The sequence below is a fragment of the Leptonychotes weddellii genome, chromosome 12, assembly GCF_054177405.1.
Source record: "Leptonychotes weddellii isolate Sample4059 chromosome 12, ASM5417740v2, whole genome shotgun sequence".
NCBI lineage: Eukaryota > Metazoa > Chordata > Mammalia > Carnivora > Phocidae > Leptonychotes > Leptonychotes weddellii.
In genome coordinates this window covers 15,475,272-15,498,218 of record NC_138380.1, presented here as the reverse complement: position 1 = coordinate 15,498,218, position 22,947 = coordinate 15,475,272, and the positions used below count along the sequence as shown (strand labels likewise).

At 43.4% G+C, this 22,947-nt stretch overlaps 1 protein-coding gene across 2 annotated transcripts in view; it reads left to right on the top strand.

Annotated features, from left to right (window-relative positions):
• LOC145716470 (uncharacterized) overlaps positions 1–22,947 on the top strand; it is a 190,846-nt gene that overhangs the window by 16,669 nt on the left and 151,230 nt on the right. For both annotated transcript variants that reach the window (XM_081800035.1, XM_081800034.1), the window contains exon 3: positions 8,690–8,851. In XM_081800035.1, the coding sequence (XP_081656161.1) occupies positions 8,798–8,851 (54 nt within the window). In that variant the 5' untranslated portion in view covers positions 8,690–8,797. The remainder of the gene's footprint in view (positions 1–8,689; positions 8,852–22,947) is intronic.

Genomic DNA, 22,947 nt, shown 5'->3' with positions numbered 1-22,947 from the left:
CCTGGCATTCTGGGCCTCTTTGCCATTTGAAGGAAATTCTACCATTCTGATGTTTGGGTTTCCAGAGCCGTTCACTTTGATGGGTGGTTGAATATTTTATTTCCCGTTAGATACTTGACCCTGTTTAGGTTCCCTGTGTGGCTTCCCCTCTATTTGGGAGGGGACCAAGAACACTGAGGGGTCCAGGTGGTGCGTGGCTCTCCAGTGGATTCTCTGGGCACAGGCTGATCATTCCTAAGCCCTCCACCCAAAACTTTTACAGGAGAGCAGTGGTCAGAACTCTTGCTCACCCTACACAAAGAATGCTTACCCTGCAGTCAGTGTGGTTTCATTTCATTCCTGAAGACTAAAGCCTGAGAAGAGATACAGTGTATGGCTTGAAGGTCAGAAAGCTTGGATCAGCTGGAGCAATAGATGTAATTTTCCATCAAGAATGACTTGTGCTGTCCTCCTCCCCCTAGAAGGCCTATAAAGTCCCAGAGATTTCCCTCTACTCAGGTTGGGCCAGCTGACGGAATAGTTCTAATTCAGGTAACAGCAGAATTTGGAGCGTGATAAAGCCAGTTACAAAATTCCCTCCTTGGATGGATAGATCATGACATAAATGAAGATTAGGGCTTCTTAGGGCCACAGCTCGTACCTGGACATGAGCCGGCTATCCTAGAAATGTGCTTTCTAGAATGCATTCTAAAGACTTTGCAGTGTGCCCCCTCCATGTGACAAAATCCATCTGATTTAGTGACAGTAAGAGCTTTGGAATCAGGAGGCCACAGTTGAATGGTGCTGTACTTTAGTACATAAGCTCTCAGAGACGGTTTCCTCCTCTGGAAGATAAAATCAAACTCCCAATTGCCTCCGTCACAGGGAGGCCATGGATATGAATGCGTATTTCCAATGTTGAGCAATTATGCAGCTGTAGGTAAGTATCGTTCGCAGATCGTGATCCCAGCTGTGGATGGAGAGCATGGATTTCATCATCAAGGGGCAGCCCATTCGGCAACTCTGCTTCTACCGTCCCAGGCTTTGACAGTGATTTCTAAAGCAGTGCCTTGAACACAATAGCTGCTAATCAAAGTAAAGGTGGTGTGAATTAGTCTAAATAAACCAATGGCCTTTGCCGTCTCTACTTCAGCTCATCCTAGGACTTGATACACTGGTGTCCAGCCAGGCTGCTCAAAGGGATTGCCCATGGTGAGACATCACACATTACTAAACGTGCCCATGAGCGGAGGCTGGGAGCTGATAAGGCAAAGTCCCATTAAATAAGCCCTCTGCCCAAAAGGACATGGGAACCCACTTCCTGGCGGACAGCCTTGCTGTAGCTCTGGTCTTCCCTGGGAACTCTTCTTTGCTACTAGAAAGTATCTTTTCATTTTCTGGTTAAAAAAAAACCTAGTATAAAATATTGTTGGCTAGCTCCAAAATGATCCCGTAAAGGCAGTTGTCCTGGGCACCTGGGTGGCTCAGTTTGTTGAGCATCTGCCTTTGGCTCAGGTCATGATCCAAGGGTCCTGGGATCAAGTCCCGCATTGGGCTCCCTGCTCCTCGGGGAGCCTGCTTCTTCCTCTGCCTCTGCCTCTCTCTCTCTCTCTCTCTCTCATGAATAGATAAGTAAAATCTTAAAAAAAAAAAAAAGAAAGTCAGTTGTCCTGGTAAAACCTTGGTCCATTCAGGCATCCTGTGCGTGGACACGGGGATGCAAATGGACAGAAAAAAACATTGGCTGATGTTTATTGAGTAGCTAGTACGTGCTAGATGTTGCACGAAGCGTTTACACATATTATTGCCTTTAATCCTTACAACAACCCACTGGGGTGAGTACTCTTATTACACCCCCTTTACAGATGGGGAAACAGGTTCAGGGAGATCAAGGAACGGGCCTGTACAGCTGGGATGTAGCAGGGCTGGGACTTAGACCCAGCACTGTCTGATTCCAAAGCTCAGGCTCTTACCCGCCATGTAATTATTTAACTCGTTGCCTTATTTTTCTCCTCGGTTTGTAACTTCCCATCGATCCAAGTGAAAAGATAATCCTTTTGCCCTCCAATTCCCCATGTCTCCTTTCTTCAGGTGGGCAGCCCTGGGTTAAACTCCTGGAAAGATCTGGCGCACTGAAGGAGAATGGGATTTGGTGTTGAACTTTGGCACAGACAGGCTTTGAAGCTATACATAGCCTTGCTCCCTCTCTGGCAACGAGATCCCCCCTCCCTCTCTGGCAACGAGGCGGGGGGAATCTAAGGGTGCTGCGATGTCCCTGGCAGCCCTTTCCGGGTGGGCGGGGGGCGGGGTGCTGAGCTGAAAGGGTCAGGGACAGGGTGTTCTGCCCCCATGAGGTATTCTCTGAAGCTGGCTGGGGATCTGCCTCACCTTGCCCACACCGCCCCCACCCCCCAGCTGCAACCCTGTAGGCTACCCAGAGCAGAGCTGAAGTCTCTCTTCTCGCTTTCTCCCTCTTTGAAATGGGCATGATGATGAGATGCCAAGGGACAAAAGAATGAGAAAATGTATTTTGCCAATTGTTTTAAAGATGCTCGGCGTCAACCCCATGCCTCCTCACTCCGCAAGCCTTGTAGAGGGGCTTCTGGACTGCTCCTTCTCATCTTTCTTAAATCGATGCTGGAGTTCCATCTCCATGTCTTCCTTGAAGATCCAGGCTGGATTAGGGCGCTCTCCGTCCATGCGTTCTGCTTTAGAGTACATTCTTAGTGCATCAGTGTCTTTACTACCAGTTTGCTTGTCCATCTCCCCCCCCCGCCCCAGACTGGGCACTCTGTGAGGGCAGGACTGTGTTTCTGGGCACATAGCAGATACTTACCCATGTTTGTTGATCTGAACCATTAAACTGAACTGAAGGAAAGATCCATATCCATTCCAAAGGTTTTGTGTGTGTTTGTTTTGCATGTGTTTGTCTCTTAATGCCTGACTCTTCCACCTCTTAGGCAGAGCTACTCCCTGGAATTTTTAGACATCTTTGGAAGTTTACTTGCCTCCTTCAGATCTCTAGGTCATAACTTAGTGTTCCAGGGAATTCCAAGGGGAAAAAATTATTTGCTTCTGCAAACCCTAACATCCACTGTTCTGATAAAGGATCCCAGCTGCGACAAGGAGATTATTTACTTGAAACTAACGAGCAAAGCTAATTACTGCAGTAGATTGGGGCAGGGACAGAGTGTACCAGAGCAGGCTGTTGGCAAATGTTCCCAACCCTGCAACTTGGCAACTGAGCCGGGGAGCCCACCAGACGTGCCAGTGCCTTTTGGTCTTCGAATCGCCTTTTCAATAGCAAACAGACTTTGGGACTGTGGTTTGGGACTCAATTGTCGGATAAGAGCCAAGAACGAATTTCTGTGGCTTGTTCTTTTTCTCCCTGGTTCCAATTTTTGTAGAATATATAATAAGACAATTAAAGTCTGACTTTTTTGAGGAAGTGGGATCCACCCATCACTTCCACAACTCCTCACAACTTCTGCATGGCTCCTTTCCTCTAGAATAGGAAACCTACTTCTTGTCTGTTCCATTTGCTACCTGGGGTCTGAGCCACATCCCTCCTAATGCAACTCGAGCTCACCTGCCAGGAAATCATTGCCATGGACCCCACCTGACGATGCGCATGCCTCTCTCTAGTTGGCATTCTGAGCTGCGTTTGTACTGGACGCCAAATCCCATTATAATGAACTATGTGGGACATCCAAATTCTTTCCTCTTGGTGGAATTTTGTTAAAATTAGACCTGAGAGAAGGTAATAGTGGTATGGGATAAGAATTAAATATATGGATTAAATTAAATCACATTAAGTGCCTAGTCTAGTGCTTGGCACAATTTATGTACACTTCTTAGATATTTAATTTTAATATGTCTTTAGAGCATGCATTGGGAAGCCCAGTCCTGTTCTTTATGCCCAAAGGAGAAAAAAAAAACACATGCATAAATCATGGTCTCTGTTCTCAAAGCATTTGCGATTTCGTGGGCAATGATAAGATGTACGTGTGACAGTCTAGAAGCAGTCTTCATGTGATGCATAGGCTACAAGGAAAGAGATGGCACCGATAGCAGGTAGGGGAGCACTGGGATTTAAAATGAGGCAAGAACAGCCATGGGTGAGGCTAACTGGAAGAGGCTTAATGGGGAAGGACAGTTGGAAAGTGTAGGTGCTCTTTGGCAGAGACTATTGGAGAAGGTGCCATGGCCATGAGGGGGGTGGGGCAGAAGCCCAGAGATGGTTACCATGGCAACAAAGGATGAGTGGACTCTGAGGGGCAGGGTCTACAGGAGCCCAGGGTATGATGGCACCTGGGGCTGGATCATTAGTGAAGCTGTCAGGGGCCCAAGCAATCATGGCTTCAGGAGAGAGGGGGGTAGATGATGGGCATTTCAAAATCTGTGTAAGGAAAACATTGGCTTTCCTTGGAATTCTGGAGTGAGAAGCATCCTCCAGCTTAAGTGAGAAGCAGGCAGGGAAAGAGAGAGTCTCTATGTTTGAGAGGAATGGGGCTGAGGTGCCCCCTGGAAAGTGGCAGATTTGGCCAAGTTGCCAGTGGGGACAAGAGGTAAAAATGGCCTACAACAAAGGTGATAGAGCAGTAGGAATTGAAACTTCACATTACAAACCGTAGACACTGTGGCAGGAAGCTCTGGGGCAAAAAAGAGTGGGCACCCCCATCTCCTCCCCCGCTCCCCTCGCCCCACTGAATTAGCAAAGACATTCTGTGCTTGGTGATTTGGGCCCTGAAGGACAAGTAAGGAATTGTCATGGATCTAGGTCCTTGAATTTTTAAAAAAGTTTACAGTAGATTCTTATATGATAGGTCGAAATGAAAAAAAAAAAAAAGGTTGTAGAATCAAGATAAAAATAGGACCTATATATCTTAAGCATTTTATTTTAATTTAAAATATAAAATGTACATTCATTCCCTAATATTAAAATGTTGAGTCTGGGCTTTTTCTTTGACCATGGGTATGCTGATTGGCGTTCCCTGTTGTCTTTCTTATCTGGGCCATATTCATAAGGATTAGTAATGGCTTTGCTACTCCTTCCATTGAGAGGTGGAGTTCAGTTTTCTTCTACTTGAATCTGAGCTTGTCTTAGTGATTTTCTTGACTGACAGAATGCAGCAGAAGTGACATTCTGGGATTTCCATGGCTAGACTCGGAACTCCCTGCTGGGCTCCTTGCAACATTTTTCTGGGAGCCCTGAGCTCCATGAGGCTTATGGGAGCTGCCAGGTAAGAATTTACTACCTTGAGTTGTCCAGGCTTAAAAGTCCACACATGCGAGCTCCAGAGGATCGTCCCAGCTGGGCTCAGCCTTCCAGCCGTCTCTGTGAAGGCACAAGCATGTAAGTGAAGCCATCTTGGGGCCTCCCTCATTGATCCACATGGAGCAGAAAAATTGAATGGCTCAGCCCTGTCTGAATTCCAAATCCACAAAATGGTGGGATATTATAAAATGGTGGTTGTTTTATTTATTTTTTAAAAAATATTTTATTTATTTGACAGAGAGAGACACAGCGAGAGCAGGAACACAAGCAGGGGGAGTGGGAGAGGGGGAAGCAGGCTCCCCGCTGAGCAGGGAGCCCGATGTGGGACTTGATTCCAGGACCCTGGGATCGTGACCTGAGCCGAAGGCAGACGCTTAACGACTGAGCCACCCAGGCGCCCTACAATGGTGGTCGTTTTAAGCCACCAAGTTTTACGAGAGTTTGTTACATAACAGACACCAGGACTTTGTAAAGAAGGCTGGGCACATGTTCATAGGACTGGGAGACACCTAGAAATCATGCAGGTTGGCTCTCTGATTTGCACATTAGAATTCTGAATACTGTCAGAGCCCTCCAGAAACTGATCGCAAAATTCCGTGGTCATACAGAAGGTGCCTGAGCCTCCTTATTTCAGCTTTCCCTTTCCTGCCCTTGACACTGAATGGTCTCCTGTGCTTACCTTTCCTAGATAACCTTGCTGGAACAGTGCTAGCAAGCAGAGTTAGATACATCAATGGTCAGCCATATCATTTCACCCATGCGCAGTTGTACACAAGAATCTGTTCTTCAGTGGTTGGTGTCTGTCTGCCTCCCCAGGCCCTAGAAAGTCTCTGAGGTCAGGTCCTATTTGTTTGACAGGAAATAGGGGGCGGCAGCCCAGTTTAGGGAGAGCTTGGAGCTTCCTAACTCAGTGCTCCTATAGATGATCCCATGCCCAGGTCTGGCCCCAGGGGCATGCAACTGGTGTGGTTGCCCAGCGCTGCTTACATAGAGGAGCTCTATGCTTGGTTTTATGCTCTGCTGTCACCATCTTGAAATTCTTAATACGTTTTGAACAAGGGGCCCGCTCTCTCATTTTACACTGGGCCCTGAAAATTATGTGGTCAGTCCTGCCATGACTCATGCTGCGTATGGCCAAGACCAGGACCTGTCGCTGTTTTATTAATGTTGCCTGGAGTCTCTCACTGAACACCAGTGAGAAAGTGGGGGCTGTGAGGAAGGAAAAACCTCACGGAAACATGAACGCTGTATTCTTGTTTCCCTTGTTAAGAGATAAACTGAGGCATCTTAAAAACTTTAAGAGTTTATTTGAGCAAAAAATCGATCTGAATCAGGCAGCATCAAACCAGAAGGGGTTAGGAGGGCTCTGCCCCCAAGAGTCAGGAGAAAGACTTATATGGAGACAGTGGGGAAGGAAAACAAGGAAATTATTTAATTAGCTGTAGCTTAAAGCCTAGTTGGCTGTGGTTGGTTGTCTTTAGTGTTTTGATTTCGTAATCTTGTGCCATTACAAGCTTAGATTTTGGTTTGGTAGGCCACTATGACAGTAGAGACATCCCCAGTCTGATGGCCTTCTCGTTCAATTAATGTAACACTCTCTATATGACAGATGCCCTTCCCCAACCCCCTCCCCCCCAAGATTGATAGAATGACCCACCTCTGGCAGGATGGACAGTTTGGGAGGGATGCTTGGCCCAAGTTGCTGTTAGAGGCGGACAGCACCCTCCAGCTCAGGCCTGAAACAATATCACCCAGAATGTGCTGACTCTCAGCCCTCCTCGCTAGAAACCGAGCTGAGGAAGCTCCTTTGTCCAGCAACTGGGTTTTCCAACCAGGGGAGATATGGGGCAGTGGGGAGCAAGAGTGGGGCAACCACTGGGGGTCTGGTCATCAACAGCTTCTAAGAGAGGGAAGAAATGCAGAGCAAGACCCTGCCTGGGGCTTCAGTAGAGACCTGGAAGCTGGGGCGGCGGTGAAGGAGACCCATTCCCACTCCTGCAGCAAATGTGAAGCCCACTCTCTGGCTAATACCCCCCTCCTCCTAACAGACCATCCCACACTTGGTAATCCTTTAAAAAACCCTTCTGCTTGCCCTCAGCTTGCCCTTCCACAAACCTGCTCAGATCCTCTGCAGCTCTCTCTCCTTTGTCTACTGGCTGTATCTCAAAATATCCACAGGCTGGGTCGGAGGTCACTGAGCCCATAATTCTTCACCTTTTCTCTTTCTCTTTATTGTCCTAGAACAGTGATTCCCAAAGCGTTGTCTCTGAGTAAGTTGTTAGTAACGCTAATTCTCGGACTCCAACCCAGACCTATTGATTCAGAATTGCACACTCTTGGGGTGAGGCTGATAATCGGCCGTTTGTTTAACAAGCCCTCCAGGGGATTCTGATGATCAGTAAAGTTTGAGAACTCACCTCCTTTAGACACGTGGCTGAAATAAGGCTCCTTACCAGCACACCCAAAATTTTAGAGTTGACTCCTGTGTGATGGGATGGGGCAGCATTTTTGCAAAGGGAAGCAATAGTCATTCTTTTATGTACAACACCCCTCCTCCACACACACACACACACACACACAGGCACACAAAAATACACATAAAGGGGGAAATGCTTTGCTTCCCATTCCTCCTCTATTTAACATCTGTTATCCATGCTCTGAGTTGTTTGAACAAGAGAATCAGCGTTAGAATAAACTTGCTTGGAGGGTGTCTGGAAGGCAGGTGCGGCCTGCCATTTTTAGTGCAAGCTGAGAACAAACACAGCACACCGAGCCCAGATCAGCCTTCTGCTGGAGACAGAGGTGGAATTTCTGTTTTGCTGGGATGATACCCCCTGAAACATTGCCTCACCTTGGGGCCTTAATTAGAAGCAGCGGTGGCCTGCAGGCCTGCTGAGTTTCCATTTGATGTGACTGCACAAAAGAGCTGAGATGGAAAACCAGACCTCTTGTTATTTCACACATTCTGAGAAGCTTTCTCATAAAAGCCCCTCTCCTGGTTCTTACTTTCTGTCACACGCACCAGGGTAATTTTAAAAAGGTTTATACAGGGTAAACAGTTGGTGAGATCTGGCTTTCCCTTGTTTGCCATAGATGATCAGATTCAATTTATGTCATCTTGGCCCCAGCTTGGCTCTCTCAAGGGAGCCCGTCCCTTGCCAGCCTCCTTCCTGTCCACACACCACTGCACTTCCTGCCCCAGCTCCCCGTGGGAGGAGGGGAGGCTCTCTCCTTTCTCCCCGGGTCTTCCTAGAGATGTCCTAGAGCCTAGTATTGGCTTGGAATCTTGAAAATTTGAAAAAATACTCAATATAAGTGAAAGGACGCACTCGACATGTGGGTATTTTAATTTCATGATGCACCCTCGAATCGACCTGAGAAATCGAACTAAAGAGCTGTGGAGATCTTATGGTTTTCTTTATACCACTACAGGCAACAGAGGATATACTGCAAGCTGAGAGACACCAGCTATAAGCCATCTGATTGAATGATAAGAAGCTAGAAAGGGGAGAGGTGTGATTGTCTTCCTGGATCTGCCACATGTGTTGTGGGAATGAGCTCCTGGGCTTAGCCAAGTGCAACTCTTGGCTCATGGTAAGTCCCAACTGATTGTCTTCCACGTGGCCTTAACTGCACAGCGTAATACCCTTACCCTGGGTTAACAGGAAACACATAAAAACTGATGTCTTCTGACATAGCAAGGGGGTCTTGCACCTGGACCTGTGGAGCTGAATGATTGGACAGTCTCGTGTTGCTCTGTCTTGATTCTCCAATTTTCAATTTGTAGTTTACTCTTTTTTTTTTTTTTTTAAACTCACTTAACTCCGTTTAAGCACAAAAGGGAATTTACTGGGGAATATTCGAGGATCTTACAGCACCCAAGGCCAAGAGCCACAGCCTAAGCTTCATGAAGGCCTGGATACAGGAAGTGAATGGAAAGTCATCAAGAACCTCGTTGGTTCTTTTATCCTGACTCTTCTCTCTCACTTGGGGTCACCTGGACTCTTTTGCTTCTTTCTCCATGTTTGATCTGTGTTCTTTTTCTCTGTAGACAAGCTTTTACTTCTTTGGCATGAGCATGGATAAACATGGCTGTCGCAAAATGGCAGACTGCTCCCTAGTTCAAAGGGGGAGCCTTGAGGATGCCCCAATTCCCAATAGCGGGTAGAGAAGCTGAGTAACCTAGATTGGGTCAGTGGTGACCTAGTCTGTGGGTGGGGCAGAGTCGTGTGATGCCAATATTACTGCTGTGGTTCACTTCATTAGGTGGAGATTTGTTCTGTTAAGAAAAATTATCTCAATTTTGGAAATAAGGCAAAAGGAGGACAGCATGTTCTTTTGATGTCGTGTTGAAGCATTGTTTAGCCACCTAAAGGTTCTTTAATTATCTGGGAGATCTATTTTTATCTGACACTTTCTGCTACTGATCGAAGACCCAGATTCTATGAAGTTTACATGATAATTTATAGATTTTTGTCCAGCAGATATTTAAATTATTTCTATCTCGTAGAAAATATAACCAAAGCTTATGATTTTATTGCCCAAACCACATTAACTAGTTTTGTACCTAATCTAACAATCTTATTCCAATATTTTCTTCTTTAATGACGATGCAATCCTTCACTCTCTGCTCCTCCTTTAAACGAGCCCCTACCATCCTGCTGATTTCCTCATACATGAGTTGCACCGATCTTGACATATGTTTATTTGTATGAGAATCATGTTAACTTTTTGAAAATTGTATTTCTGTAGTTCCCGGAAAAAAGGGGAGGATTGGATCGGCACCTCAATATTATATTTTCTTTTCTGGTTCCTCTGAATCTCCTGTTCCTTAATGGCTGCCACAACATTTTACCAATGATCTGGTCTTTTGCTTTGGTGAGAGTCTAGTGTCAGTAAACATTTTTCAGTCTTTGTCGGTCTGAAAGATATTTATTTCATCCTTGCTCCTGAAAGAAACTATCGTTGGATATCCATTCTAAGGTGACAGTCTAAGGTAATTCTCTCTTAGGCCTTTGAAAATATAATGCCCCTGTATTCTGGCTTATTGCTGTTGAGAAGTCAGAAGCCAATCTAATTGTTATTCTATCATAGGTAATTTTTCTGTTCTCTCTGGTTGCTTTTAAGATCTTCTCTTTCTCTTTAGTATTTTGTCTTTGACTGTCAGAATCTTTTTTTTTTTAAACATTTTATTTATTTATTTGAGAGTGAGAGAGTGAAAGAGAGAGATCATAAGCAGGGGGGAGGGGCAGAGGGAGAAGCAGGCTCCCTGCTCAGCTGGACTTGATCCCAGGACCTGGGATCATGACCTGAGCCAAAGGCAGACGCTTAACTGACTGAGCCACCCAGGCGCCCTGACAGTCAGAATCTTAATGCAGATTCTTTTCTTATTTGTACTTCTTGGAATTCACTGGGCTTCCTGATTCTGAGGATCAGTGCTTTTCATCAACTCTTGGAAACATTCAGTTAATATCTCCTCAAATATTACTTTCTTCCATTATTTACATTATCTTATTCCAGAATTCCAAGAAATGAGACATGAAATATTCTTACTCTGTCTTCCATTTCATATAACCTCAATTTCATCATCTTTCTTTCCCTCTGTGCTGTATTCTGGCCGAGTCCTCTAAATCTATCTTCCAGTTTACAATTCTTTCTTTAGCACTGACTAATACTCTCTTCTGCCCAATAAGCCTATGAAGCATTATAATCAGGAAAATGCAAGTAGAAATGATTAGGCTCTCATCAGAATGGCTAAAATGGAAACCAAAGGCAATTTCAAATGTTGATGAGATCGTGTAACAGTAGCCGCCCTGCTGATGGGAGTGTAATTTGGTATGGCTCTCTTAGAGAAGGATCGTCACTACTACCAATGTTGAAGATTCTCATACCCGTGGAGCTAGTGATTCTACAGATAGGTGTTTAATTAGCATAAATACAGGCACATATGTGCTAAGAGACTTACAAGCTTGTTCACAGCAACATGACTCATAATAGCTCAAGTGTTCATCAAGAGTAGAATGATAACAAATTTGTGATATATTCATACAACGAGAACTATAGCAATGAAGAGGAACAAACTCTAGCTATAAACAATCATGTGGATACATTTCACAAGTATAATGTTGAGTGAAAGAAACCAGATTCAAAAGAATATATTCTGGATCAGCCCATTTATATAAACAAACAGAAAAACCAAAAATGTTGTGAAACAAAACCGTTGTGATTAGGGGTGAACACTTAAGAGTAAAAAACTATTAAAAAAGGGTAGGATAACCATAAACGTCAGGGTAATGGTTCGCTTCGGGGAGGGTGGGATAGTGTACTGACTGAAAAGGGATGCTCAGGGTTTTTTGGGGTACAAGTAATATTCTATTTTTCAACCTGGTTGTTGGTTAATTGAATGTTCATTTTGTAATAAATCATGGGGCTCTATGCTGTTTTGTGAAAAATAAAATGCTCTGATTTGAAAATAATGAAAATGCAACATATCTAAATTTGTGAAATGCAGTTATAGGGAATTTTATAGCCTTAAACACTTATATTATGAAATAAAAATGGCTAAAAATCTAGGAACTGAGTATTTGATTTAAGAAGTTAGAAAAAGAACATTAAAATAACCCAAAGAAAGTAGAATAAAGAAAGCAATCAAGATTTGAGAAGAAACTGATGAAATGGTAAACACATAGAGAATAAAATATAGAATAAAATGATGATCAATATGTTTATTCTTTGGTATTACGAACAAAGTTAACAGACTTCTAGCAAGATTGATAGAGATAAAGAGAGAAGACAGAAATAGTCAATATTAGGAAATGAAAAAGGAAATATGTAACAGATACAGCAGAGCTTACAAATATAGTAAGAAACTATTAAGAACAAATATATGCCAACAAAATAGAAACTTAGGTGAAATGGGCAAATTAATGGGAAAATATAACTTATCAACACTGAAAAGTAAAAGAAAAATGGAATACTTCCATGATCATTGAATTGAATAAATTGAATTAGTACTAAAGAATCTTCCCATTGGGAACATGTGAGACCTAGAGAGCTTCAGAAGCAGGTTTCACAGACTTCAAGAAACAGATTTTCAAAATATTACAGAAACTTACAGAGAATAGAAAAAGAGGGGACACTCCCCAGCTCAGTTTATGAAGCTCATAAAAAAGTCTTCCAGATGAGGGCAATATGAGAAAGGAAGATTATAGGCTGATTTCACTCAAGAACACAGATACAAATAGCCTAAACAGAATTTTAGCAAACAATTAACAAGATATAACAAGACAGCAGATCATGGCTAAATTGGAATAGGGGCGTATCCCAGAAATGCAAGACTGGCTCCACATTTGAAATCCACTAATATAGTTATCCCGTTTATGGAACAAATGAGAAAATTCATGTGGCATTCTCTCAATAAAAGCAGAAAGATTGGTTGATAAAATCCAACATCAACTTACGGTAGAGTCTTAGCAAACCGGGAGTAGAAGAGAACTTTCTGAACCTTATCAGGGACAACTACCTATAAAAAATAACTTACAGCAAAGTCCACACTGAATGATGAAATAGAAAAAAGCAGGTCCTTTAGACATTAAAAACAAGACAAGGATTCTTGCTTTCACCAGTTTTTAGCCAATACAATAAGGCCAAAAAAAAAAAAAAAGATTTATAAGGTTTAAGGATTAGAAAGGAAGAAAAAAAACTGTCATTCATACATGATATAATTGTTTGCAGAGTCATAGGCAATTTGTTAGAATTTATAAGAGAGTTTAGCAAGGTTGCCAATTATAAACCCAATTTAAACAAGTCAATTGTATTTTTATATACCAGTACCATTTGGAAAATTTAATTAGATAAAGCTGTCATTTACAATAGCAATAAAAATATAAGGAAATTATGTCCATTTTTTCCAAATTTGAGCTTGAGATTCAAAGCATTTCCAATAAAAATACCAACATGGTTTTCATTTAAGTTGGCAAGCTGATTCTAATATTTATATGGAAGAGCGAAAGTCCAAGAATAGCCAACACAGTCTAGAAGAAAAAAGGACAGAATGGAGGAATTTGTCCTACTAGCTATCAAGCTTCATCATAAAGCAGTAGTAACTAAGACAGGGAGTTATTTGTGCAGCCAAGGACAAAAAGATGACGAGCAAAACAGAGAGCCCAGAGATGGACCTACGCATATGTGGAAGCTTGGTAAATGACAGAAGTGGCACTGCAGAAAAGTGGGGAAGTGCTAGACTATTCAATAATCATCCATATGGAAAATAAATGGAATTGTAGCGCTATGTCTTTCCATGTACAAAACCCAATTCTGGATTAAGACCTCAAAGGCAGGGGCGCCTGGGTGGCTCAGTCGGTTAAGTGTCTGCCCTGCTCAGCAGGGAGTCTGCTTCTCCCTCTCCCTCGGCCCTTCCCTCTGCTTGTGCTCTCTGGCTCTCTCTCTGTCAAATAAATAAATAAAAAATCTTAAAAAAAAACCCATCAAAGGTAAAAGGTAAAACTTGAAGCCTTTTAGGAAAAACACAGAACATCTTTAAGACCTCAGGGTGGGGAAGGATTTCTTAAGCATTACACAGAAGAGCAAGCCATCAAGAAAAAGACTGATAATCCTACTACCTTAATTAAAAACGATTATAAGACTCTATAAAAAGAGGGAGGATAGAAGCTCTGAGTGGGAAGACATCTTTAACACATGGAAACGAAAAAAAGATTATTATGCAGAATGTATTAAAAACTCCTAGGGATCATTAAGAAACCAGTAAATCACATAATATGCAAAAGGGAAGACATAAGAACAGTGAAAATATAGAAAAGGATACACAGATAAGAGCATATGGAAAAGGTTCAGCTTCATTATGAATCATGGAATGAAAATTAAAATAAGGAGGAGATACTATTTTATGCCATCGGACTGGCAAAAATTAATAATTCCGACAATACCATGGATGTGGAGCAAATCACTCCTGGTGGGAGTGTAAATTAGTACTCTGGGAGAAAATGGGCATTATCTAGAAAAGCCAAAGATGCACAATACCTCAATGGCCCAGAAATTCCATATGTATCCCCTGGAGAAATTCTCCCATAATGAGCATCAGGAGAGATGTATAAGAATTTTCATAGCAGAGCTGTTGCTAATAACAAAAACCGGAAAATAACCCAAATATGCACCCAGGAGAAAATGAATATATAAATTGTACTACATAAGTGCAAAATAAATGAATGACAGCTCATACATTAACCTGGGGGGAAAATATCTCAGCAGCAGTGTTGAGTGAAAGGAGACATTCACAGATGAACACGTCCCCAGTGACTCCATTTACGTCAAGTTTGCAAACATGGAAAAACCAAAGAAGGTTTCATTCAGGGATACATATATATGCTGAGATTTTTCCTTAAAGATTTTATTTATTTATTTGACAGAAAGAGAGGGAACACAAGCAGGGGGAGGGGAGAGGGAGAAGCAGGCTTCCCACCGAGCCCAACGACTGAGCCACCTAGGCGCCCCTATGCTGAGGTATTTTTAAGGAGACCCTTATAACAGACACCTATTATAGGCTAGGCTCCTGGTTGCCCACCATTTTGGCAAGAGGACCCTTACCTGCTTCTCTGAAAGAGGCGGGGACTCTGAGTCGGGACCGTAGGCCTCCTCAGGCCTGCCCACGTTCCCTGCTATACTCACCTGGGCAGTTCTCCCAAATAACCCCACGGAGACCAGCCTGGCTCTCTGAACTCTCCCACCCCAGCAGAGGGGGCCGGTTAACTGTCTCCATCCTCATTCTCACCTCACCGCTGTGCTCTGGGGAAGGGCCAGGCCCGATGGTAGGCAGGGAGATAGATGGGCTCCTGAATCCCCAGTAAGATGTGTTGACCTGAATTTAGTCTTCTTCAAGCTGATCACCCTTGTTCTAGGGTTCTTTTATCTTGTATGTCAACCCTACCAACTGATACTACTTTTCATTTCAAAGTTACTCATAGGACATGATGTAGGAGACATACCCTGTGACATTTGGGTGCAACTGGAGTAGAAGTCACTGAACCTGGTCCTGTCTGTCCGTCACCATGGAAAGACCCAGTTTCTGGCAACGTCGTATTCATCCAGGCAGGGATCCTGTGACCTGTGGGCTGCAGCTGCCCCCACCTCCCGTTGAGGGGCTCACGCATCTCCCCCCTTCCCCTCCTTGCCAAGGCAACTGTCTGGTGCAATATTAAAGGGGAGGAGGGCAGGGGACAAGGGAAGGCCAAGGAGGACAGGTAGTGAGGGAGGGGAGGGCAGGTGACTGGGGCAGGCCTGGAAATGGAGCTCTGCAGGCTCAGCCAGGATTCCTTTTGAAATACACCAAGGCCTTTTCCAGCAAGTCCCCAGACAGACCCTCCATTCATCAGGACGGCACATTTTTCTTTGCAGAAAAGAACCATTCATCAGCCAACAGCTCCTGGAACGTGGGCTGAGAAACACAGTCCCGTGGGCCAGCCCTCCTTTGCCCACTGACACTAATGGCTATCGGGAGGTGATCTCATGGCCTAAAAATAGCCTCCGCCTTACCCCCACCTGTCTGGGGGCCCTGCGCCTTCCAGGGACTCCCTCCCCCTGTTGACTGGATTTGGGACAGGGAGGGTATTGCTGGAAGAATAATATTTCTCTCCTGAGCTGCTTTTTCCTTTCAAGTAAGGCATTTACCTTCAATGAAATGTTCAGCAAGAAAAGATGGATTTCTATGAAGTTTGAACACTTGATTCAAAGCTGAACTCAATCAGAGGCCAAGTTCCTATCAGTGGTGTGAAGTGAGACATACAAACCCATAATTACATAAGAGCCAAAAGGTAAAAACAGGCCCGCCTGCAAATTGGCGAGCAGAGCTGCCCGAGTGAGGCTCGCTCAGAGCTTGTCAATTCAAAGCCCGTTACACCCAATGATGCTTTGAGTTCAAAAAGAGGGGGCCCCAAAGAACAGTAAATCTTTAAATCTCTTCTGAGTTTACAGGCAGTGGACTTAAACATCACACAGCATAAAAGTTGTCCTTGAGTTAAAATATGAAAACATGTACCAAAGTTGCTGGGTGTAGAGAGCACATAAACCCTAAAGACAGGCCAGGTTCCTTCTTCCAAGTGCAGAACCATGCGGGGCCGGGGTGGGGGTGGGGGTCTGGTACAGATGATTCTGCCATCACCTTGACGTACTCCTCCTACAACCTCACTAATCTCGTTGTTAACCTCGTCAGTCATCTGCCCACCTTGAATCCTCAGGGGAGGAGGAGGGGCAGGGGGAAGGAAGGTGGTAAGGAAAGAGAGGGGCTCATTTCCACTTTTGTGGTTGGCTCGTCCTAGGTACCCTGCCATTTGCCTCTGTCCTTTTCTTTGGCAATTCAGGTCTTGAACGTCCTTTCTTTGAGATTCAGCTTTCCCATGAGGTCTTCCCATTGGAAACACCTTACTCCCTCCTGTTCTGAGCTCCTTCAGCCCCTGTGGGTTCAGTTTCTTTGACTCAGGGACTTTATGGAGAAGCATGCTGGCTCAGGTGTTGTCCTACTAGTCATGCCCAGCTATCCACGGAAGCTAAAATGACCCACTTAAAGATTGGCAGCCGGAGATGAAATTTCGTGGACAGCTTAGGTCCCTGGGCATTCCCCAGGCTTCCTAAATAATCCTCCAGTGTTTGCTAACTGGTAATAGAAGGAAGGGCTTGAACCTGCTGTCTCCTAACCATCGGTAGGTGACATTTCCTCTCTCTGAACCATTACTCATTTATCAAATCTTTGCTGAGCACTTATGGTGTGCCTGGAGATACTCTTTCGTCTGAGGATTCAGATGGATAAGGCACATCTCCTGGCTTCGGAGAGCTTACAGTTTAGGAGAAAGTAGACGCATAGTAAGACAATTAGAGCGTGATATGATTAGTGCTTTGATTAAAGATGGGCGCAGGACACTGAGGAAGAAATAATGATGGGCATTCAGTACAGCAGGAGAATCAGGGAAGGCTTCTCGGAGGAGGTAATACTTACTTTGTCTTGAAGAATGACTGGGACTTAAACAGACGCTCCAATGGCTTCAATGGCCACTGTTCTCATGGAAAGAAAGGAATTGATAGATTTGCCTATGGCTGTGTTATCTGAGACATACGAACTAGCATAAAGCATCCAATAGTCAGCTAGCAAGCGGCAGAGCATTCTCCAGGATAGCGTTGCTTCTGAGAGATCTGCGAACCGCCACCATGTTTAAAAGGACACAGTATGGACAACCAGTGGGAGATGTCAGACGCATTTCGGCTTTGTGTTCTTTTGTATCCTTGCTCCAAAAGGAACGTTTATCTTACAATATAATTGCAGATTATTTAGTTGCATTTTCATAACGAGTATTGAGTTTGCATAAACTCATTAAAATTTTACTATGCAGTTTGGGAGATAAGCTTTAGTTTCCCACAGAAAGACTGTCTTGGGCCAGACCGTCTGTTTTATATCTTTTTACCAACCCAGGAATGCTTGGGGCGGGTGGGGCTCCAGACCAGGGACTAGGAGCCGACAGTTCACTGTCCCCTGTCCTGGGGACTGAGGCTCCGGGTTGAGGAGTGGAATGGCAGCATGATGGCCCCTCTGCAATCAGCAGACAGTGGCCCCACTTCTGTTTATGATGAGATGGTTTGTCCCAGCGCCTTGAACAACCTGTGTTAAGCAAAGGAAGTATCATTTAATGCCCTTGTTTGGCATAGTCTTTAAAAAATTACCATTTTCTTTTAAAAATAGGTAATACATTCCCATAGGTTATTTTTTTCATATATTTCCATAGTTTAAAAATGAAAACTATAAATAAATTGGCTCTTGCCCAGATCTGTCCCTAGTCCTCCCAGTTTCTGTTCCTCCAGCAGGTGTCCAATATGATTTAGTTCCTTCGGGTGGCCTTTAAGAGGCATTATGAAAAGTATAAACAGGTGTGAATGTTGTCTTTCCTCTCCCAGGTTTTTTTCTTTTTTAGGCTTTTATTTGTTTATTTGAGAGGGAGAGTGAAAGCACGAGCAGAGAGGAGAGGGAGAAGCAGATTCCCTGCGAGTAGGGAGCCCGATGCAGGGCTCGATCCCAGGACCCTGGGATCATGACCTGAGCTGAAGGCAGACACTTAGCCAACTGAGCCACCCAGGCAACCCCCTCTCAGCTTTTAAAAAACAACTAACAGTGTTCTTTATATCCTGTACTTATTTTTTCTTCTTAACACGTAGCATCTTCTATCTCAGTTCTTTACGAGCGTTCTCGTCCCTTTTTAGAGCTGTGTGGTATTGCACTGTGGGGCTGGACTGTAATTTCTTATTGGTGTACATCTAATTTGATTCCAGCTTTTGCTACCACATACAACACTTCAACTAAGAATTCTGTATGTTGGTCATTTTGCATGTGTAAAAAAATGACTGTGGGATAAATCCCTGGAAGTGGAGTTTTTTGCCAAAGAGGACATGCCTTTGTGATTTAACAGACATTGCTGAGTTGCTTCCAAACAGATTGTATCACTTTGCATTCCCACTAGCCATAAGGAGAGGACCTGTTTCCTCTACCAGCTTCCGCCTTATTAAACATTTGGATTTTTGCCAGTTTGTTAAGTTGGAAAATGAAATCTCGATGGCTTTGATTTGCATCTTTTATTGTGTATGAGGGAGAGCATTTCTGTGTCCTTTTTAGTGGGCTCTCCTTTGCCCATTTTTCTTGGGCCATTGATCTTTTTATACTTGCTGATGTGTAAGAACTTTTTGTATATATGGGGTGTGAATTGCAAGTATTTTTCTATTTGTCATTTGTCTTTGTTTATAATAAATCATTTGGCTGTTTTTCTACATGCAGAAGTTTTAAATTTTTTTTTTTTTTTTTTGAGAGAGAACATGAGCGGGGCGAGGAGGGGCAGAGGGAGAATCTTAAGCAGGCGCCATGCCCAGCATGGAGCCCGAAACGGGACTCGATCTCATGACCCTGAGATCATGGCCTGAGCTGAAACCAAGAGCTGGACGCTTAACCGACTGAGCCATCTAGGCGCCCCTATTTTTCTCTGAGAACTTTAGAATCCTCTTGTCTAGCTCCAGAAAAAAAAAGTCTGCTGGTACTTACTATTGATATAGTGTTAAATTTATGAATTCATTTAGAGAATGTTGACATATCACAACATGGCATGTCTGTTTGTTCAAATCTTTTGTTTCCTTCAGAACTGATTTTTTCCTGCAGGCCTTAAACCTTTTTGGTTAAGTTTATTTTATCTTTTTTTCCCTCTCTGGTTCCTATTGTAAATGGGGCTTCCCCCCGCCACATTCTATCTTCTGACTAGTTATTGTTTCCTTTCGAATTCTATAGCCTGCTACCTTACCAAATATTCTTATTGTTTGAGGTAGTTTTTCTGTCAGTTTTCTTGGGTCACCTGGTGTATCATCATAGAATCCATAAATAATGACATATTTTACTTCTTCCTTTCCAATTTTCATCTCTCTAACTGCTTTCTCTTGTTTTGTTCTAGGAAAATTATTGATGAAATGGGTTTTTAGGGGCGCCTGGGTGGCTCAGTCATTAAGCCTTCGGCTCAGGTCATGATCCCAGGGTCCTGGGGTCGAGCCCTGCATCGGCCTCCCTCCTCCGTGGGAAGCGTTTCTCCCTCTCCCATTCCCCCTGCTTGTGTTCCCTCTCTCACTGTCTCTCTCTCGCCATCAAAATAAATAAATAAAATGTTTAAAAAAAAAGGAAAATTCAGGTAGGGATGTAAATTGGGGTAGTCACTGTGGAAAACAGTATGGAGGTTCCTTTAAAAAGTTAAAAATAGAACTTGCGCATGACCCAGTCGTTCCACTTCTGGGTATTTATCCTAAGGGGATGAAATTACTACTCTCGAAGAGATGTCTGCACCCTCATTGTAACATTTTTCATTACAGCATTATTTACAGTAGCCACACTATGGAAACACCCTCAGGGTCCATTGATGGATGAATGGGTAAAGAAAATGTGATAAACACACACACACACACACACACACACAGGAATGTTATTCAGCCATGAAAATGAAGGAAACCCTGCCATTTGTGACAACCTGGATGGAAGTCAGACAGAGAAAGACAAATACTATATCAGCTCACTTATATGTGGAATCTGAAAAAAAACAAACCCATAGAAACAGAGAGAAGATTTGTGGTTGCCAGAGGCAGAGGTTGAGGGATGGGGAAATGGGTGAAGGTGGTCAAAAGGTTTAAATTTCTGTTTATAAGATAAATAAGTCCCGGGGCTGTAATGTGCAACATGGTGACTGTGACTAACAATATTGCATTGTATATTTGGAGGTCGCTAAGATAGGAGATCTTCAAAGTTTTCACCAGGAAAAAGGAAAAAGTAGTAGTAAGGAAAAAAATATAGTACCTTTGTGAAGTGATAGATGTTAACTAAACTTATGGTGGAGATCATTTTGCAATAGATACATATATCACATCATTATGTTGTACACCTTAAACTTTTATAATGCTATATGTCAATTTTATCTCAGTAACAATGGGAAAAAAAGAATATTCGATGTTGTTGCAAGGTGTGTTGTGCACTGAGTTGCCCAACAGAGGTCAGATGGCAGGAAAGGATAAGAGGAGGCTCTGAGGGTAAGCTTGCCATAGGGCAGGAGGGTCTGGCCCAGGATTTAGTTTTGGCCGTGGTGTTTGGCTGATTCAGGAACTACTCTAGATCCAACCGTCTTGGAGCCATGAATATAGCTCTGGGGGGAAAATGGCTGTGTGTGTGTATGTGTGTGTATCTTCCTGAATGTATGAATGGGGAGCGTAGGTTATTAGGCCTGTAACATTTGAATTTCAAGTTCCTGCTCTCTTTCCTGGGATGCACGTGGCTGGTGGCAGTGCTGAGGGATGAAGGCATTGTACCTTTTGCTGCCTCTATTTCTGTGGATTGGAGTCTCCACTAAGTTGCCCTAGTCACTCCTGGGGTAAATGGGCATGTTCTGGGCTCCTGGGCCCCTGGTAATGGAAGTGACAACATGTTTTAGGAGCAAAGGAAACAGGATGGAGAACAGGGCTGTCGGGCAACTGAACAGAGCCCAGAAGCCTCTCCGTCTCCCAAACTCCAAGCCACAGAGCACTGCTCGGGAGCCCGAGTGCACCAACTCCGCCCGCCCCCAGCAGGTTGGCAGTAAGCAGGGCCCTCTCCTGGCAGCCATACTGTTTATTACTGTTCTCTGTGCTTGCATATGCATGGTGAGTTATTACTAGACAGTAGGGATGGTTAGAAGGACAAGAGTAGATCAAGCAACACAGGAGATGTTTGTCAAGTCACAAGAAGACAAAGAAAAGTGGCTGATGAAATCCAAATTTTCAGTTATGATGAGAAGGTGAGCATCATTGTTGGAAGTCTTGTCTTACTGTTGGTCCAGGTGACAGGTGGGAGTTTGTTCAGGACCTTAAAGCCTAAAAATGGCAAAAATGTTGCTGTGGAACCATTACAAGCTGTATAATTAGTTCAAAGCCTCTTCTTGAGAAAGTTTTGGAAAAAGCAGAAGACCTTACCATTATATATTTTGGGGTCTACTGCATTGCTTCTGCTTCCTTGTTGCAACTGAAAATACAACCAGAGATACATGTGGAAGAAAGGGCAGACTGTAACTACTCTGTTTCATGTATTATCTGCTCTTTGAGGGGGTGACTGCAGATACGGTGGCCTGGAGATCACAGCTGCTAAAGAATTCCTTAAGATACTTGCAGAGATCATCCAGGAAGAAGGAGGTTCCCTGCCTCAACAGGGGTTCAGTGTAGGTGATATTGACCTGTTCTATTATTACAAATTAATTATTTTCCGAGGTTTATTGAGATATAATCGACATATTGTGTGATTTTAAGGTGTACGGGGTGTTGATTTGATACACTTCTCTATTGCAAAATCATTACCACTGGAGTGTTAGGTAACATTTTCATCCCACATAATTACATTTAAGATTTGCTCTTCTCGTAACTTTCAAATATATAATACAGTATTATTAGCTATAATCACCATGCTGTTAGATCCCTAAACTTGTTCATCTTATAACGGAACATTTGTACACTTTGGCCAACTGCTTCCCCTCCCCAGCTCTTGGTAACCATCACTCTCCTCTCTGTCTCTCTGAGTTTGGCTTTTTTAGATTCCACAAATAAGTGATATAATATTTATCTTTCTCCATCCAACTTATTTCACTTAACATAATGTCCTCAAGATTCATTCAAGTTGTAGCAAATGGCAGCATTTCACTGTGTATATATATACTGCATCTTTATCCATCATTCTTCCATTGATGGACACTTAGGTTGTTTTCATTTCTTGGCTATTGTGAGTAATGCTGCAATGAACATGGGGGTGTGGATATCCCTTCAAGATCCTGTTTTCATTTCCTTTGGATACATACCCAGAAGTCAGAGGGATGGATCACGTGGTTGTTCTATTTTTAATTTTTTGAGGACCCTCTATACTGTTTTTCATAGTGGCTGCACCAGTTCACATTCCCACCAGCAGTGCACAGGGCTGCCTTTCCTCTACACCTTTGCAATACCTGTTGTCTCTTGTCTTTTTATTTATTTATTTATTTATTTATTTATTTATTTATTTATTTATTTTATTCTTATGTTAATCCCCATACATTACATCATTAGTTTTAGATAAAGTGTTCCATGATTCATTGTTTGTGCATAACACCCAGTGCTCCATG